The sequence below is a fragment of the Leguminivora glycinivorella genome, chromosome 19 (assembly GCF_023078275.1).
Source record: "Leguminivora glycinivorella isolate SPB_JAAS2020 chromosome 19, LegGlyc_1.1, whole genome shotgun sequence".
Classification (NCBI taxonomy): Eukaryota; Metazoa; Arthropoda; class Insecta; order Lepidoptera; family Tortricidae; genus Leguminivora; species Leguminivora glycinivorella.
In genome coordinates this window covers 14,886,779-14,900,627 of record NC_062989.1, presented here as the reverse complement: position 1 = coordinate 14,900,627, position 13,849 = coordinate 14,886,779, and the positions used below count along the sequence as shown (strand labels likewise).

Below are 13,849 nucleotides of genomic sequence, written 5' to 3'. Positions count from 1 at the left end.
AGAGCGTGCGTCTGCCTTGACAACGCCGCGAGCCTGCTGAAGCTGTCCACCAATATCGCTGGCCGCCACGCTTATGCTGGCGCCTCGATGGTGATGCAGAGCGTGCGTCTGCCTTGACAACGCCGCGAGCCTGCTGAAGCTGTCCACCAATATCGCTGGCCGCCACGCTTATGCTGGCGCCTCGATGGTGATGCAGAGCGTTCGTCTGCCGTGACAACGCCGCGATCCTGCTGACTGTCCACCTGCTGTAGCTGTCCACCAGTATCGCTGGCCGCCACGCTTATGCTGGCGCCTCGATGGTGATGCAGCGAGCTCATCTGCCGTGACAACGCCGCGATCCTGCTGAAGCTGTCCACCAGTATCGCTGGCCGCCACGCTTATGCTGGCGCCTCGATGGTGATGTAGAGCGTTCATATGCCGTGACAACGACGCGAGACGCGACCCTGCCGAAGCTGTCCACCAGTATTGCTGGCCGCCACGCTTATGCTGGCGCCTCAGTGGTGACGCGGAGCGTAATACTGTTAACCGCTGCACAGGCGTCGCAATCCTTCTGCTGCGTCTGCCGTGACAACGCCGCAAGCTACTTGAAGTTTTCCACCGGTGTCGTCGGCCGACACGCTCATGCTGGCGCCTTGATGTCGCCTCGATCGCACGAGGTAAGATTGCAGACGCGGCGACCTTCATCGCGCCACCGAGCGCAATACTGCGGCTGCCGCGAAGGCGTCGCTAATTTTCCTGCCGCGTTTGCCGTGACGACGCCGCGAACTCTGTTGATGCTGTTCACCGATGTAGCTGACTGCCACGCTGGCGCCGGTGCCTCCCGCGCTGACGGCGGCGACCTCGAGAGGGCCACCGAGCACGATACTGCGCGACGCGACAGGGCATCGAGACGCCTTTCGAGCTGACGACGGCCGTCTCAATCTCACCGCCGAACATAACAGCGTCTGCTGCAGTGACAAGCTGGTAAGATTGCTGATGTGGGCCCTTGGTGCTGCTAGCCGCCACGCTGATAACGCCCGTCGCGCCTAAGATGTCACGCTCACCGCGAACACTGTCTTCCCCTACAATGGTGCCACGACCACGACTATCCAGGCTCCGTCTGCTACGGTATCGTTGCAGACTCTGTTGCTGACCAGGCTGATACTACCCTCCAATGTGACGCCGGGCGCCGCTATCAGCTGACATCCCGTACACTATGGTATCCACTCTTCTCTTTCCAGTTCCCGTGAAGTACGACTGTATTTACACTCTATTTTGACCAAGGACTCCTCCGTCGCCGAAGTGAGAACAGATAAATTCTTAAGATGCTACGTCCTAACGTGGTTTGGAGACCCATAGTTGAACGAGGTAAGACGTCAATAACCGGACGAGGAGCCGCACTGCTGCGAGGGTGTCCTGACGATGTTCGCGAGCTATCTAATCGGAGAGGCGCCTCGCGAGAAGACCCTGTGATTCCTGTACATCGCTCATTGTGTAGGTCAAAGACATCGTAAAGGTTTGCGGAATTAAAAAAAAAAATCCCTTTCAGAATGTCCAGATCTGAATTCGAGCCAGCGTCCTGCATCCTGAGCGTGCGTCTGTTTACCGGGCGGACACCAAAACCGATCGGCAATCTGGCCGCGGGGGTTCCAAGTACACGACGATTTCCCGGAGGCTTGTGGCGCCCCCTGTCCATTCGAGAGATTAACTTATTCGCCGAGCCTCTAATAAACAAATTGGGAAAAATAAACCTGCTTCGCCTTAGTGAACTTCAGATTCCAGCTCAAAGCGAAAGGGGCCAGGAACTCAGGAGTACTTCAGTAGTTATCATCTGGCTCGACTATACTCAATTAATATAGTGCTTGATTCGATCGTAGAACCTGATTTCATAAATTTCACAACTTTCGTGGTCTACAGAGGAAGGTTGCACCGCTGCAGTTTCCAGCATTACCTCGTACAGCTGCCGATAGCTGTAGGCCAATCGCCCCTGTTTTGCTTGCATCTGCAGCCCGATAAGACCTTCAATAATCGGAACATTGTACGAAGTAAAGCTCTTCCGATGGAGAATAATCTTCAACAGGCGGTGGCGCTGGCGACTGAAGTGACATGCAGCCGGCTTAAGGTTCGCATAGCACTATATGCTATGCACAGTTCAGTTGTATGTTATGTTATGCTGTACGATGGCAGGACTACATCTCTTCTGTTACGAGTAACTACGACAGTAACTGCTGACTCCAACAGACTGTCGTACGAGGTCAGTATGCACCCCCTGGGAGCCAAGTAAGTGACCTTCGGTGACCTCGCCTTCTTCTGCTTCGCCCGTCATCGTACCTCTTCGTCTGCGAGAGCCCTGCATTACGCCGTACAACGGTACGTATTAAGCCTCCGCCACACATAAAGCGCATTCCGCTTCGCTATCAGCGCGCTGAATGCGCGTGCATTCCGCTCGCGTCCCGCGCGCGTTGCGCTCGCTATCAGCGCTCGTTCGTTCCCGCTAGCGCCCACTGGGCGCAACGCCAGCGTTAGTGCAGTGCACCGCCATTATTGCGCTCCGCCTACGCTCTTAAAGCGCGCATGTGTGGCGGTGTTAAATTCACCCCTTGACCTGCTACCACGACGTGTTCAGCAATCACCAGCGATGCGACACTGACGTCTCCACCTCTCAGTCTACTCTGTCGACCTTCATTGCACGAAGTAGAAATCCGTCGCATCGGGTTTTGGATTAGGTAATGGATTACCCTAAGAGTCAATGACTGACTTAAAGAAATCGACTGATACCTCCGTCCAGTGTAGTAGCAATCGACAGCGCTCGTACTTTTCATCTTCTAGGCTAGTCTTACCGAGCGATCGGTATCCTCAAATGCCCTCACTAAAAAGAGTTCAGAGTTCAGGAGTCTCGCTTGCAACCGCGCTCGCTTGACGCGAAATAGTCTGATCGAAAATACCAGTATTGTAACAAATAGCCCTTGGGCACGTGAGTGATGACCTTTTTCTGTGTTTGATATGGACGTAAGACGTTGGACTTTAAATAATCATATCAAAGCTAATATTGATTTAGATAATTTTTACGAAGGGTTGACAAAAGCAGTATCAATTACGTTACCCTGCTACAGTACAGATAGTTACACTACTTTTACAGTTAATTTTACACACTTTGTGTCTGAAATTGGGTTTATAACCTGATAAAATAACGTGTCTGTTAATAATAATAGTGTATCTAAGGTTTTTGTATCTTGTTCAAGTCAGCCTCGCCTACATCTTTTTTTTTTTGGTTTTGATCTGCGATGTATAATAATGTCATTTCTCTAACTATTCGCTGACTAAAGCTAAACGTCATCACGAAAATCTCTTTATGCGTTTCTGGCACCGAGATATTCGCGGATCGAAGGCTATTTCGACTGATACATCTGTCAAATCGGTTCAACTGATTCACTTATTCTTCTATGATATGCCAATAGGGCTACCAAAGGCTTGCGCGCCAGCTGACTCGCCACCAGGAGATAATAAACAGGTCTCTATAAAGACCTCGGATATACAAACGGCACAAATAATATAAAAATTTTACCTTCCAATAAAATTTGTATTATTTTGCCTGGTATATCCGAGGTCTGAGTGATGCCTTCCTGGTAGGCTTAATATACCGTCGGCACTTCTCCTCAACAATGAGGGTGGCTGGTGGCGAGTCGGGGCGCGGGGGGCCTTGTGTTGCAGGTGGGGAAAAACGGGACTACCAACATCGCGGCGGTGAGACGCCGGAGCGACTTACAACGAACGATGGCGCCATCTATCGGTCCGATGCGACGTCTACGACGTACTCTCTCTATAAAGACCTCGGATATACCAGGCAAAATAATACAAATTTTATTGGAAGGTAAAATTTTTATATTAACTCTGAATTTGATAAATATTTAAAACTGTCTTTATATTTAATTTTTTTTTAATCCTATAAAAACGCTTTAGTGGTTTATAAAAAATATCACTGTCACTGTCATTATGACTCAAAATTATATACTAACTACTTGGGGATTCCCCGCGCCTGTGGTCCTCGGCACCGTATTGGAAAATGTCCGACTAAAGGAATGGTGTCGCATTGTTAATATTCGGAATTCCCCAGAACTGGGGTTTATAGGTTTACTGACCTTTTCAGATAATTTTACATTTCATTTTAATTATCAATTGAAATAACTGTCTTATTAGGTTTGTAGATTGTTAGACGATTATGAAAACGACATGTCACCAATGCCATCGTGAACGTCAATTTCTTTTGACCTTGGAAACCAATAGTCCTGGGACTCCTGGGTTTGAATAGCACCAGCTTTATTTCAACAATGGAGTATTTATTTATTGCCTCCCAACTCCCAATATCTGAGTTCCCAAGCGTTGAGATTACTACTAATGTACAGCGGGGCAAATCTCGACTGGGGGGCAAATGTAACTGGTCCATTTTTTCCATGTTTTACAATGTTTGCATTATTAAATAGAGTGTCCACCGGTTATATATGGTAGGCGTGTTCAGTGGATACATGTAGAACTCAACATCATATTATAATAATGGAAAAAATGGTTAGTTACAATTGCTTATTTGCTATTTAACAATCCGCCAAAAATCTAAAATTTAGCCTCTTGTAACATGGCAAATGATGCGATTCCATGACTCGTTTAGAATTGCGAATATGGTGAATGAAACCTTGTTGCGAATATATTAAGTTCACCGTTGGTCAGCTAAGAGTGATTTTAGGTAGGTATTGTAAATACCTAATTCGGACAACTCATCTAGATGAACTAAGGCTAATATAGACGTACGAGTACCACAACAAATATTGTGATTAACTGATATTTATCAGAATCTAGTAATCAAAAAGTCTAGTAATTATATTGACCGATCGCATATGAACAGAATCTGAAATCGTAATTGATTGTATTTCGTCACAACTTTTAAAAAAAACTTGTATCTTCGTCTCCAATGAAAAGAAAATTGTAGTAAGTATGTATGGAATGCATATAGACTTACTGCGTTTTAACTTTGAGGAACAGCGTAAGATACGAGATTTTTTAAAAGTAGTGACGATTTGTCACATTGATAGATTAAAGTATTTACTGTACGTCTAGCTTCGCCTAATGTGGACCACATTCATTGACCATGTAACATTTTAACACATATCAGTTAAATAATATGGACGAATCAGACTACACGCAGATCCAGGCAGACAAACATGGTCGCTCGATAAATGATAAAACATCAGGCCGTCCCTATTGCACTATTTGTAACTTCGATACCGGCATGATGTTTTATCATTTATCGTGCTACCACATCTCGGACACTGGCGATCAAAATATATGAAAGAGGCGCGTTCCTAGCACACATTCTAAGCTCTTGTAGGTGAACGCGTACTTTGCTTGTATGAGTGAGATTTGACAGGTCGACTGTTCGCGTTTTTGACATGCGGTGACTGTGAGGTAACCGAGGGGGGGTGGGCGTCACTTTCAACGGGGAGCGGGAGTGGCCATACTGTACGATAGTACTCTTTATTATACTGTGGCGCTACCATGCTTGCCTGCCAGGTTATGACCCTCTTTAGATTGCCTATACAAAATGTCCACGTGACCCCTGGGGCCTGGATTGGACACACATTGAGCTGGATCCGTCCTTGAATTAGACGTTCTAAAAGTTTTAACCCTGTGTCAAAAGATGGCACTGATTACTACAGCTACATAAGTATATTTGTCTAACAATATCAATTTATATTCCAGCGTCGTCCACCTTCTAGTCAACCTGCTAGTTCAGCTCTTCCTCGGCGTTCCGCTCGAAATGGTCCACCGATGGTGGAGGGTCACCCTAGTCTACTTAGCTGGAGTAGCAGCCGGGTCTTTAGCTACAAGTCTCACGGACCCAAGAGTACATCTAGCCGGGGCGTCAGGAGGAGTGTATGCGCTTATAGCGGCGCATATAGCTACTATTATAATGGTTAGTATGAAACATAGCTAGTATGTTCTTCTAGAGATAGTCCACCGATGGTGGAGGGTCACCCTAGTCTACCTAGCTGGAGTAGCAGCCGGGTCTTTAGCTACAACTCTCACGGACCCAAGAGTACATCTAGCCGGGGCGTCAGGAGGAGTGTATGCGCTTATAGCGGCGCATATAGCTACTATTATAATGGTTAGTATGAAACATAGCTAGTATGTTCTTCTAGAGATAGTCCACCGATGGTGGAGGGTCACCCTAGTCTACCTAGCTGGAGTAGCAGCCGGGTCTTTAGCTACAAGTCTCACGGATCCAAGAGTACATCTAGCCGGGGCGTCAGGAGGAGTGTATGCGCTTATAGCGGCGCATATAGCTACTATTATAATGGTTAGTATGAAACTTAGCTAGTATGTTCTTCTAGAGATAGTCCACCGATGGTGGAGGGTCACCCTAGTCTACCTAGCTGGAGTAGCAGCCGGGTCTTTAGCTACAAGTCTCACGGATCCAAGAGTACATCTAGCCGGGGCGTCAGGAGGAGTGTATGCGCTTATAGCGGCGCATATAGCTACTATTATAATGGTTAGTATGAAACATAGCTAGTATGTTCTTCTAGAGATAGTCCACCCATGGTGGAGGGTCACCCTAGTCTACCTAGCTGGAGTAGCAGCCGGGTCTTTAGCTACAAGTCTCACGGACCCAAGAGTACATCTAGCTGGGGCGTCAGGAGGAGTGTATGCGCTTATAGCGGCGCATATAGCTACTATTATAATGGTTAGTATGGAACTGTACTAGTATGGTTCACCGCTGGTAGAGAGTCACACTAGTATACTTAGCTGGAGTAGCAGCCGGGTCTTTAGCTACAAGTCTCACGGACCCTAGAGTACATCTAGCCGGGGCGTCAGGAGGAGTGTATGCGCTTATAGCGGCGCATATAGCTACTATTATAATGGTTAGTATGAAACTGTACTAGTATGTTCTTATAGAAATGGTTCACCGCTGGTAGAGAGTCACACTAGTATACCAACTTGGCTACTAGTCTCACGGACCCACGAATGCATCTAGCTGTAGTCTCAATTGTTTATGCGCTGATTGCAGCGCATATAGCTACTATTATCATGGTCTTTCTTGATACATTTTTACTAGCAGTAACAACAATACGTTTCTTATTCATGGTTAAATACATACATGCATACATACAATCACGCCTGTATCCCATAAAGGGGTAGGCAGAGCACATGAAACTACTAAAGCTTCAGGGCCACTCTTGGCAAATAAGGGGTTAAAAGAAAACGAAACTGTGGCATTGCAGTGACAGGTTGCCAGCCTCTCGCCTACACCACAATTTAACCCATATCCCATAGTCGCCTTCTACGACACCCACGGGAAGAAAGGGGGTGGTGAAATTCTTAACCCGTCACCACACAGGCAAGGGTTCATAGTTAGTAAGAAACTTAGCTATTATGTTCTTATAGAAATGGTTCACCGCTGGTAGAGTCACACTAGTATACCAACTTGGCTACTAATGTCATGGACGGTGTATTGTATGTTTTTCTAGAAATAGTCCGCCACTGGCAGAGTGTCACAATAGTCAACTTAGCTGGTATAGCAGCCGGCTTATTAGCTACTATAGTCTCACGGACCCGAGGGTGCATTTAGGGTCCCCCCACATCTAGCGTCTCGCGAGCGTCGCGTCGGGCCAACTGTATGGAAAAAGACGTCGCGTCGACGCGGCGTCAGGCTTTGCCCATACAGTTGGCCCGACGCGACGCTCGCGAGACGCTAGATGTGGGGGGACCCTTATTAGCTGGAGCTTCAGGAGTTTACGCACTTATAGCGGCGTATACAACGTGTTTCCGGTATCACTAAAAACCTCAGACACCCCAACTGATTTTTATTTTTTTAAACTCATCTAGAGTATTCATCTTTTAATCTGATGGTTACTTTTTTTTTAAATTGAATTTTTAATTTTCTGAACAGCTCTACTTGACTTTTAGCTCTACACTCAATAAAATAATTGCTAACTACCATCATAAACCATAAAACTATTTATTTGTGTACGTTACTGCAACGACATAAGGTTTACCAATAGACAGCTAAGATGTCACTGTAAAACACTTTAAAGCACGCTTTAAAGCTTTGTCACAGTCAACTTCAGATTGGACAGGTAATTGCAGTAAGCAAATTTAAATCCAATATTCAAAATGACAAGGTTGTAATTACGTACGAGTTTAATTTGTTATGACTTATGATAAACATTAAGATTAAACTGACAAACAACGTCAAACTTGTAGCGGAAAAAATAATCGTCCAAGTAACCAGCCAGTATTAATACTCCCAAATACTGAAAAAGGTAAACAACCTCTAGCAATGCGATATACACAATGTTGTATTACGAATACAATAGAATAGGCGCGTAAAAAATAACTAATCATACTAATTTAAATAAAAATATTACCCCCATCAAGATATAGCTCAATCGATTCTACTCTCGATTCTGAACAAACGGTTTTCAGGTTTTTAGTGTTAAGTGAAACACGGTGTATAGCTACTATCATCATGGTAGCTAATATCATACTTTTCTATATATTTGCAACCAACCGGCGTGCCTCATTAAACGCCCTTTTTATTCAAAATTTCAGAACTGGGCAGAGATGGAGTTCGCGATCATTCAACTGCTAGTCTTCCTACTATTAGCAGCTGTCGACATCGGCACAGCGGTGTACGACCGCTACTGGGGTGCGGGCATCACTAATATTGGATACGTGGCGCATCTAGCGGGCGCGGTCGCTGGTACGTACCACAGATATATAACATACACACGCACACACACATACAGTTATATTATAGGGCATAGATTGACCCTCGTTCCCTGGAAGGTGGGACGGCCCTTAGTCTGGGACGCCACATATGTGGACACTGGCACCGTCCCACCTCCCGTCTCTTGATATATTGGTTGATCTGGTGCTCGCACCAATAAGTTTTTCACTTAAGTGCGAAATGTCATTTGATATTTGCCAGTCGCTTTTCGGTGAAGGAAAACATCGTGAGGAAACCGGACTAATTCCAATAAGGTCTAGTTACCCTTCGGATTGGAAGGTCAGATGGCAGTTGCATTGCATGTTTGAGCCGTTTGACCGGCACGGCCGGGGACCCGGAGCACACTCTGTTTTCAGGGAGCTGGCGAAGCGTCTCATTGATGCTACGGGTGACCAGAGGGCTGGTTCATTTCTTGCGCAGCGAATAAGCATCGCGAATATCGCGATCCAGCTCGGTAATGCTACCAGCCTTCTGGGCACCCTACCATCCGGCGCCGAGCTCGCTCCTGTATTTTATTTGTAAATACTTTTTATGTACATATATTTACTCTGTGTTAGTTTAAGTTTAGTAGTTTAAGAGGGCTTTCGTGTGAAAAACAGTGAAATCGCAACCGAGCGCTTGATCATACCGTGTGTGGTATCAAATTAAAGGGCTTTGCGTTGCGAGTAGTTTACAAATATATATCACATTATACGACTTTTTCTACTTGGTCTAACAAAATATGAGAAAATGTCCAAAAGTGGTATATAATTGTAACGGTGAAGGCTCGTTTTCAAAAAATTGCCAGATATAAATAATAGCAATTTAACGGCATAACAGCAATTTAAGTAAACGTTGCAGATTAATTAAGTACAAAAATTACTTCGATGTGATGTAGATTTTCAAAGAAATTGTCACTTAATTTTAGGTAATTTCTGAAAAAAATTGAATTCGTCTTAGCCTCGTTTACTCTTTTTCAAAACCTTATAATAAAAATGTAGTCTGAGAAGATTGTACTACAGGATATACGAATTATAATTTTACCTGTTTTAGTATTCAAAATTGTCCAAATTTTACAAATAAGATCGACTAATTCAGCTCTATACGTGAGTTTTTCTATACGTGCATTAGAGAAAAATTCATAATTAATTTAGTCTAACTCAGTTTTCAAAAATCCAGTCTTGTAAAAATCAAGATAATAAGATGTTCTAACTGTAACTTGAATTAAATAAATCTATTGGATAAGGGAAAGTATAGTATTTCACCGACTAAAACTATAAATTTTACATTCTTTTGACGTTTTTTCTTTAAAGCACCCTTAACTTCTTTTTATGTTTTTTTTATACAGATGTACCTACTGATTTTGCGAATAAAAGTGTACCTATGTTACACTTGTTTACGCTTCGTACCCAGCTCTCCCTATCCCTCTTCTAAAGTGGCGCGACAGAGCAAGACTGTGTTTTGATCGTAACTCCGTATAGACAGATAAAGTCTAAGAAAAAAACGTACCCCAGAACCATAAGAAAAAGGCACGGTGGCCTAGATGGTACCTTTGGGGTACGCTCGGCTAGGTGGTGCTAATATTAATGTTTAAAGATAAAGATAAAAGACATTTATTCATGACGATCACATAACATGTACGGACATGTACAGACATCAAACATAAAATGGCAAAGAACAAAATGACATAAAAGTGTTCATCACGAAATGGACCCAACTCAGCATGATGCTAGCCATGTAGCCAGTGCTGATCTTCCGTAGGGCCCATTTGGTGTTTGACATTTTAACACATATCAAGCTAAGAATATGGGCCAAATTGTCAAAACTGAGGTCCAAATGGCTTAAGCCTGTGTCGAGAGATGGCAGTCTATCTATCTGTGATTACACATTTTACTTTGACAGTAACTCTCTATAATACTCGATCCTCTTTGCTTCGTGCTAAGCCGGCTTGACAGATCTAGAAATGGACAGAAGTACAGTTCAAGACCTTCCAGCTTCTCGTCTTCCTACTTAACTGACTTATTACTACCACCTTGAGTACCCACCATAATTCCTGACACGTTAGGTAGGTGAAATCGCGCATATGGTATACCTAAAGTCAATAGGTACGGTCAGGGAATTTAATATCAGGAACATACTGTACCGTAAATAGTTCTATACGGCCCCATTTATAGTCTTTTCCTCACATTCTCACACTAAATGTATATGCAGGCGAAGCAGGAGTTATGGAAAAATCGTTCTACCTAGGGAGTTATGAAATTACTAGTACGGTGTTAAACTTTTTTTATCTTTTTACATATTTTTTATATTGCAAGTATGATGAAAAACATTGTGTGTAACTCAGGGAGTAAGAATATTGCAAACTCGAGTCTTTAAATCGCTCCGGCAAACTGTTGCGATTTTACTTACTCTTGTTAGCAATATTCAACTTCTGTCCCACGTCCCACGTTGTACTATAGTTTATTTACAATGTGTAACAAAATACCCTCTTTTTACTAGGTCTCCTAGTCGGCATTGGCGTTCTCCGTAACCTGGAGAAGCGTAAATGGGAGAAGCGTCTCTGGTGGGCGGCCGTCATCATCTACTGCTCCCTCATGATTGCCGGCATCTTGGCTAACGTCTTCTGGGTGGACCACTTCCCTGAGAGCAAGCTATAGGACCTACAAATGTAAAGTCATAGCCATAATCTTGATATTGTTGTCCAAGAGATTGAAAAAAAAACAAAGATTGATTGTCCAAAACTACCTATAGCCTAAGACAATTTGTACATACCTACTTAGCTGTGTGTACTTACGTAGCTGAATTTGGGACCCCCCAATTAGCGTAAGAATTAACTCACTGTTGGTTTTGTGACGATAATTAAACATGAAATTTCTATAAAAATATTGCTTTTGTGTTAATTACATTCAGAATGTAAAAAGTATTTTTTTTAGACAGATTTTATGCTTAATTGTCGTCACTAAACTGACAGTTCATTTTTGTTAACAACTTACGCTAATCGGGGTGTCCCAAATTCTGAAAATGCCCGAACATTCATAATATTCCTATCCGAGAAAATCATCTTACCTTTGAACGAACAGTATCATGAACTTCGGAATGCACGAAGTTGATAATTATTGGGATGTAGCCATTGACAACTTAGGCGATCAAAAGTCTGCCATAAGTATAATTTGGTTGATCTTGGCGAAATGTCAAAAATATGGAAATGAATTTTGTCAAGGAATATCGATGAAAAGAAATAGTCTGGCTGTATAGGTACGGCGATTTGTCAATATTTGATTCATACGACTGATTGTGTCTTACTAGTATTTTAAGTAAGCGTATGATTTTTTTATGTGAACTCTAAACAACAGTAGGCCTAGCACATGATTGCCGCGAGAGTATGTCGCCGCGAGATAGATGACACGTCTTCTTCTAACTGTATTAATGACATAAGGACGGGTAGCCTATCTCGCGGCGACATACTCTCGCGGCAATCATGTGCTAACCCTGCAGGACCAATTTTGAAATCTATCCTAATATAGCAACGATTTTATTTTAAGTTCTGTCGAACCTTGGATGGGCAAATTAACTATTGTCTACGTAATATTGCCTTCAACATTATCATATCACTATTTCATTTCCTTGGATTAACCTGAAACACAATAAGTGCGTTAAAAAGTGATATGTATACTTTAATGTTGCCTTCTAAATTATCTTTAGAAAATATGAAGCTTTACGTGTTCATAATTGCCTTATAAGAATGATAAGTAACTGTCATTCTAAGGGCCGGTTACATCAAACCGACTGTCACCGTTAAAGCGTTCGTTAAATTGTATTGTGTGGGAAGCTCCATAGACATCTACTGCGTGACGATGATGTGTCTGTCAAATGTGGTTGGTGCAACTGGCCCTTAAACTTCTAAGTGTATATTTTGGTTTAAGATTACCTACTTAGTATTTTATAGGAATAGAATCGCGAAGTGTCGTTGATTATTTATAGGTATTTCAAATGGCTTAATTTTAAGTAGCTTTTTTATATTTAAATGTCAATCGACATAAAGGTGGTTAAGAAAGACAATATGTGATTGTCCTTCATATTTCATAGAAGATAGGGGACTATAGATTCTCCATACAATACAAATGTAGTCTCTTTTCCTGGACATTATGAAAAATATTTATACCAGATATGCATATGCATGTTAAGGTTAGATTTTTTGAAATTTTCAATTATTATAAGAATTAGGAGCAAAATCAGTATTTCGTTACACTTAATAATCAAAAACTGAAAAATATCTAACGTGCGTATTAAAATACATCAATTTGTGTAAAAATATTTTCGAATACTTCCCGATTCGCCGGATTCCTGTTTTGCCGGATTCTTGTTTCGTCGGATTCTTGTTTAGTCAGATTCTTGTTTCGTCTGAAATATTAATATACAATAAAATCACCTAGGTAAAGGAAACCTACACTGAGCGTGGCCCGACACGCTCTTGGCCGGTTTTTTTTTTATCTAAAGACATGATATAATAAAATAGAACCGAGCGAAGCTCGGTCGCAAAGATATTTTTTATTAATGTAACGAAGTGTCTGCATTTTATTTAATAGATAGGTAAAGCCGCGATATTTCTATAGTATTTCTTTATCAAAAAAACGTGGCGAAATAAGAATCCGACAAAACAAGAATCCGGCAAAACAGGAATCCGGCGAAACGGGAAGTATTCATATTTTCAATGATGTCAATAACCAGAGACCAAAATAGGATAACTTTTGTATGAAAAACAGTCCCCTGTCGTCTGAAGAAAAAAGCTTTAATAGTTTGCTAGAAAGTAAAGGTTATATCGAGACAGAATGATTTCTTACGAAAATAAGTGCCTTATTTATTTGAACTTTTTCTATTGCATTTTGTACGTTTGTTATTGTTCCTTATATGCTCAATGTCTTGCGTCTAATATAAAATATAAAGATGAATAATATCATTAGAACCTAGTAAGTATTAAATGTTGAATAGATTTTACGAATATTTTATGTACTCCGCCCAATTTTAATTTTAGTCAAAATTCGAGCTTAACTCTGATGGCCAAGCCTCCAATGATTTTTTTTTAATGTTTGTACTATTATGTTAGCAGGTTTT

The 13,849-nt window shown here is 42.5% G+C and overlaps 1 protein-coding gene across 6 annotated transcripts in view; it reads left to right on the top strand.

Annotated features, from left to right (window-relative positions):
* Positions 1–12,084, top strand: part of LOC125236424 (rhomboid-related protein 2-like) — a 58,375-nt gene extending 46,291 nt beyond the window's left edge. For all 6 annotated transcript variants that reach the window (XM_048143226.1, XM_048143225.1, XM_048143224.1 and 3 more), the window contains 3 exons: positions 5,731–5,944; positions 8,581–8,731; positions 11,237–12,084. In XM_048143226.1, the coding sequence (XP_047999183.1) occupies positions 5,731–5,944; positions 8,581–8,731; positions 11,237–11,394 (523 nt within the window). In that variant the 3' untranslated portion in view covers positions 11,395–12,084. The remainder of the gene's footprint in view (positions 1–5,730; positions 5,945–8,580; positions 8,732–11,236) is intronic.
* The last annotated feature ends 1,765 nt before the right edge of the window (positions 12,085–13,849 follow it).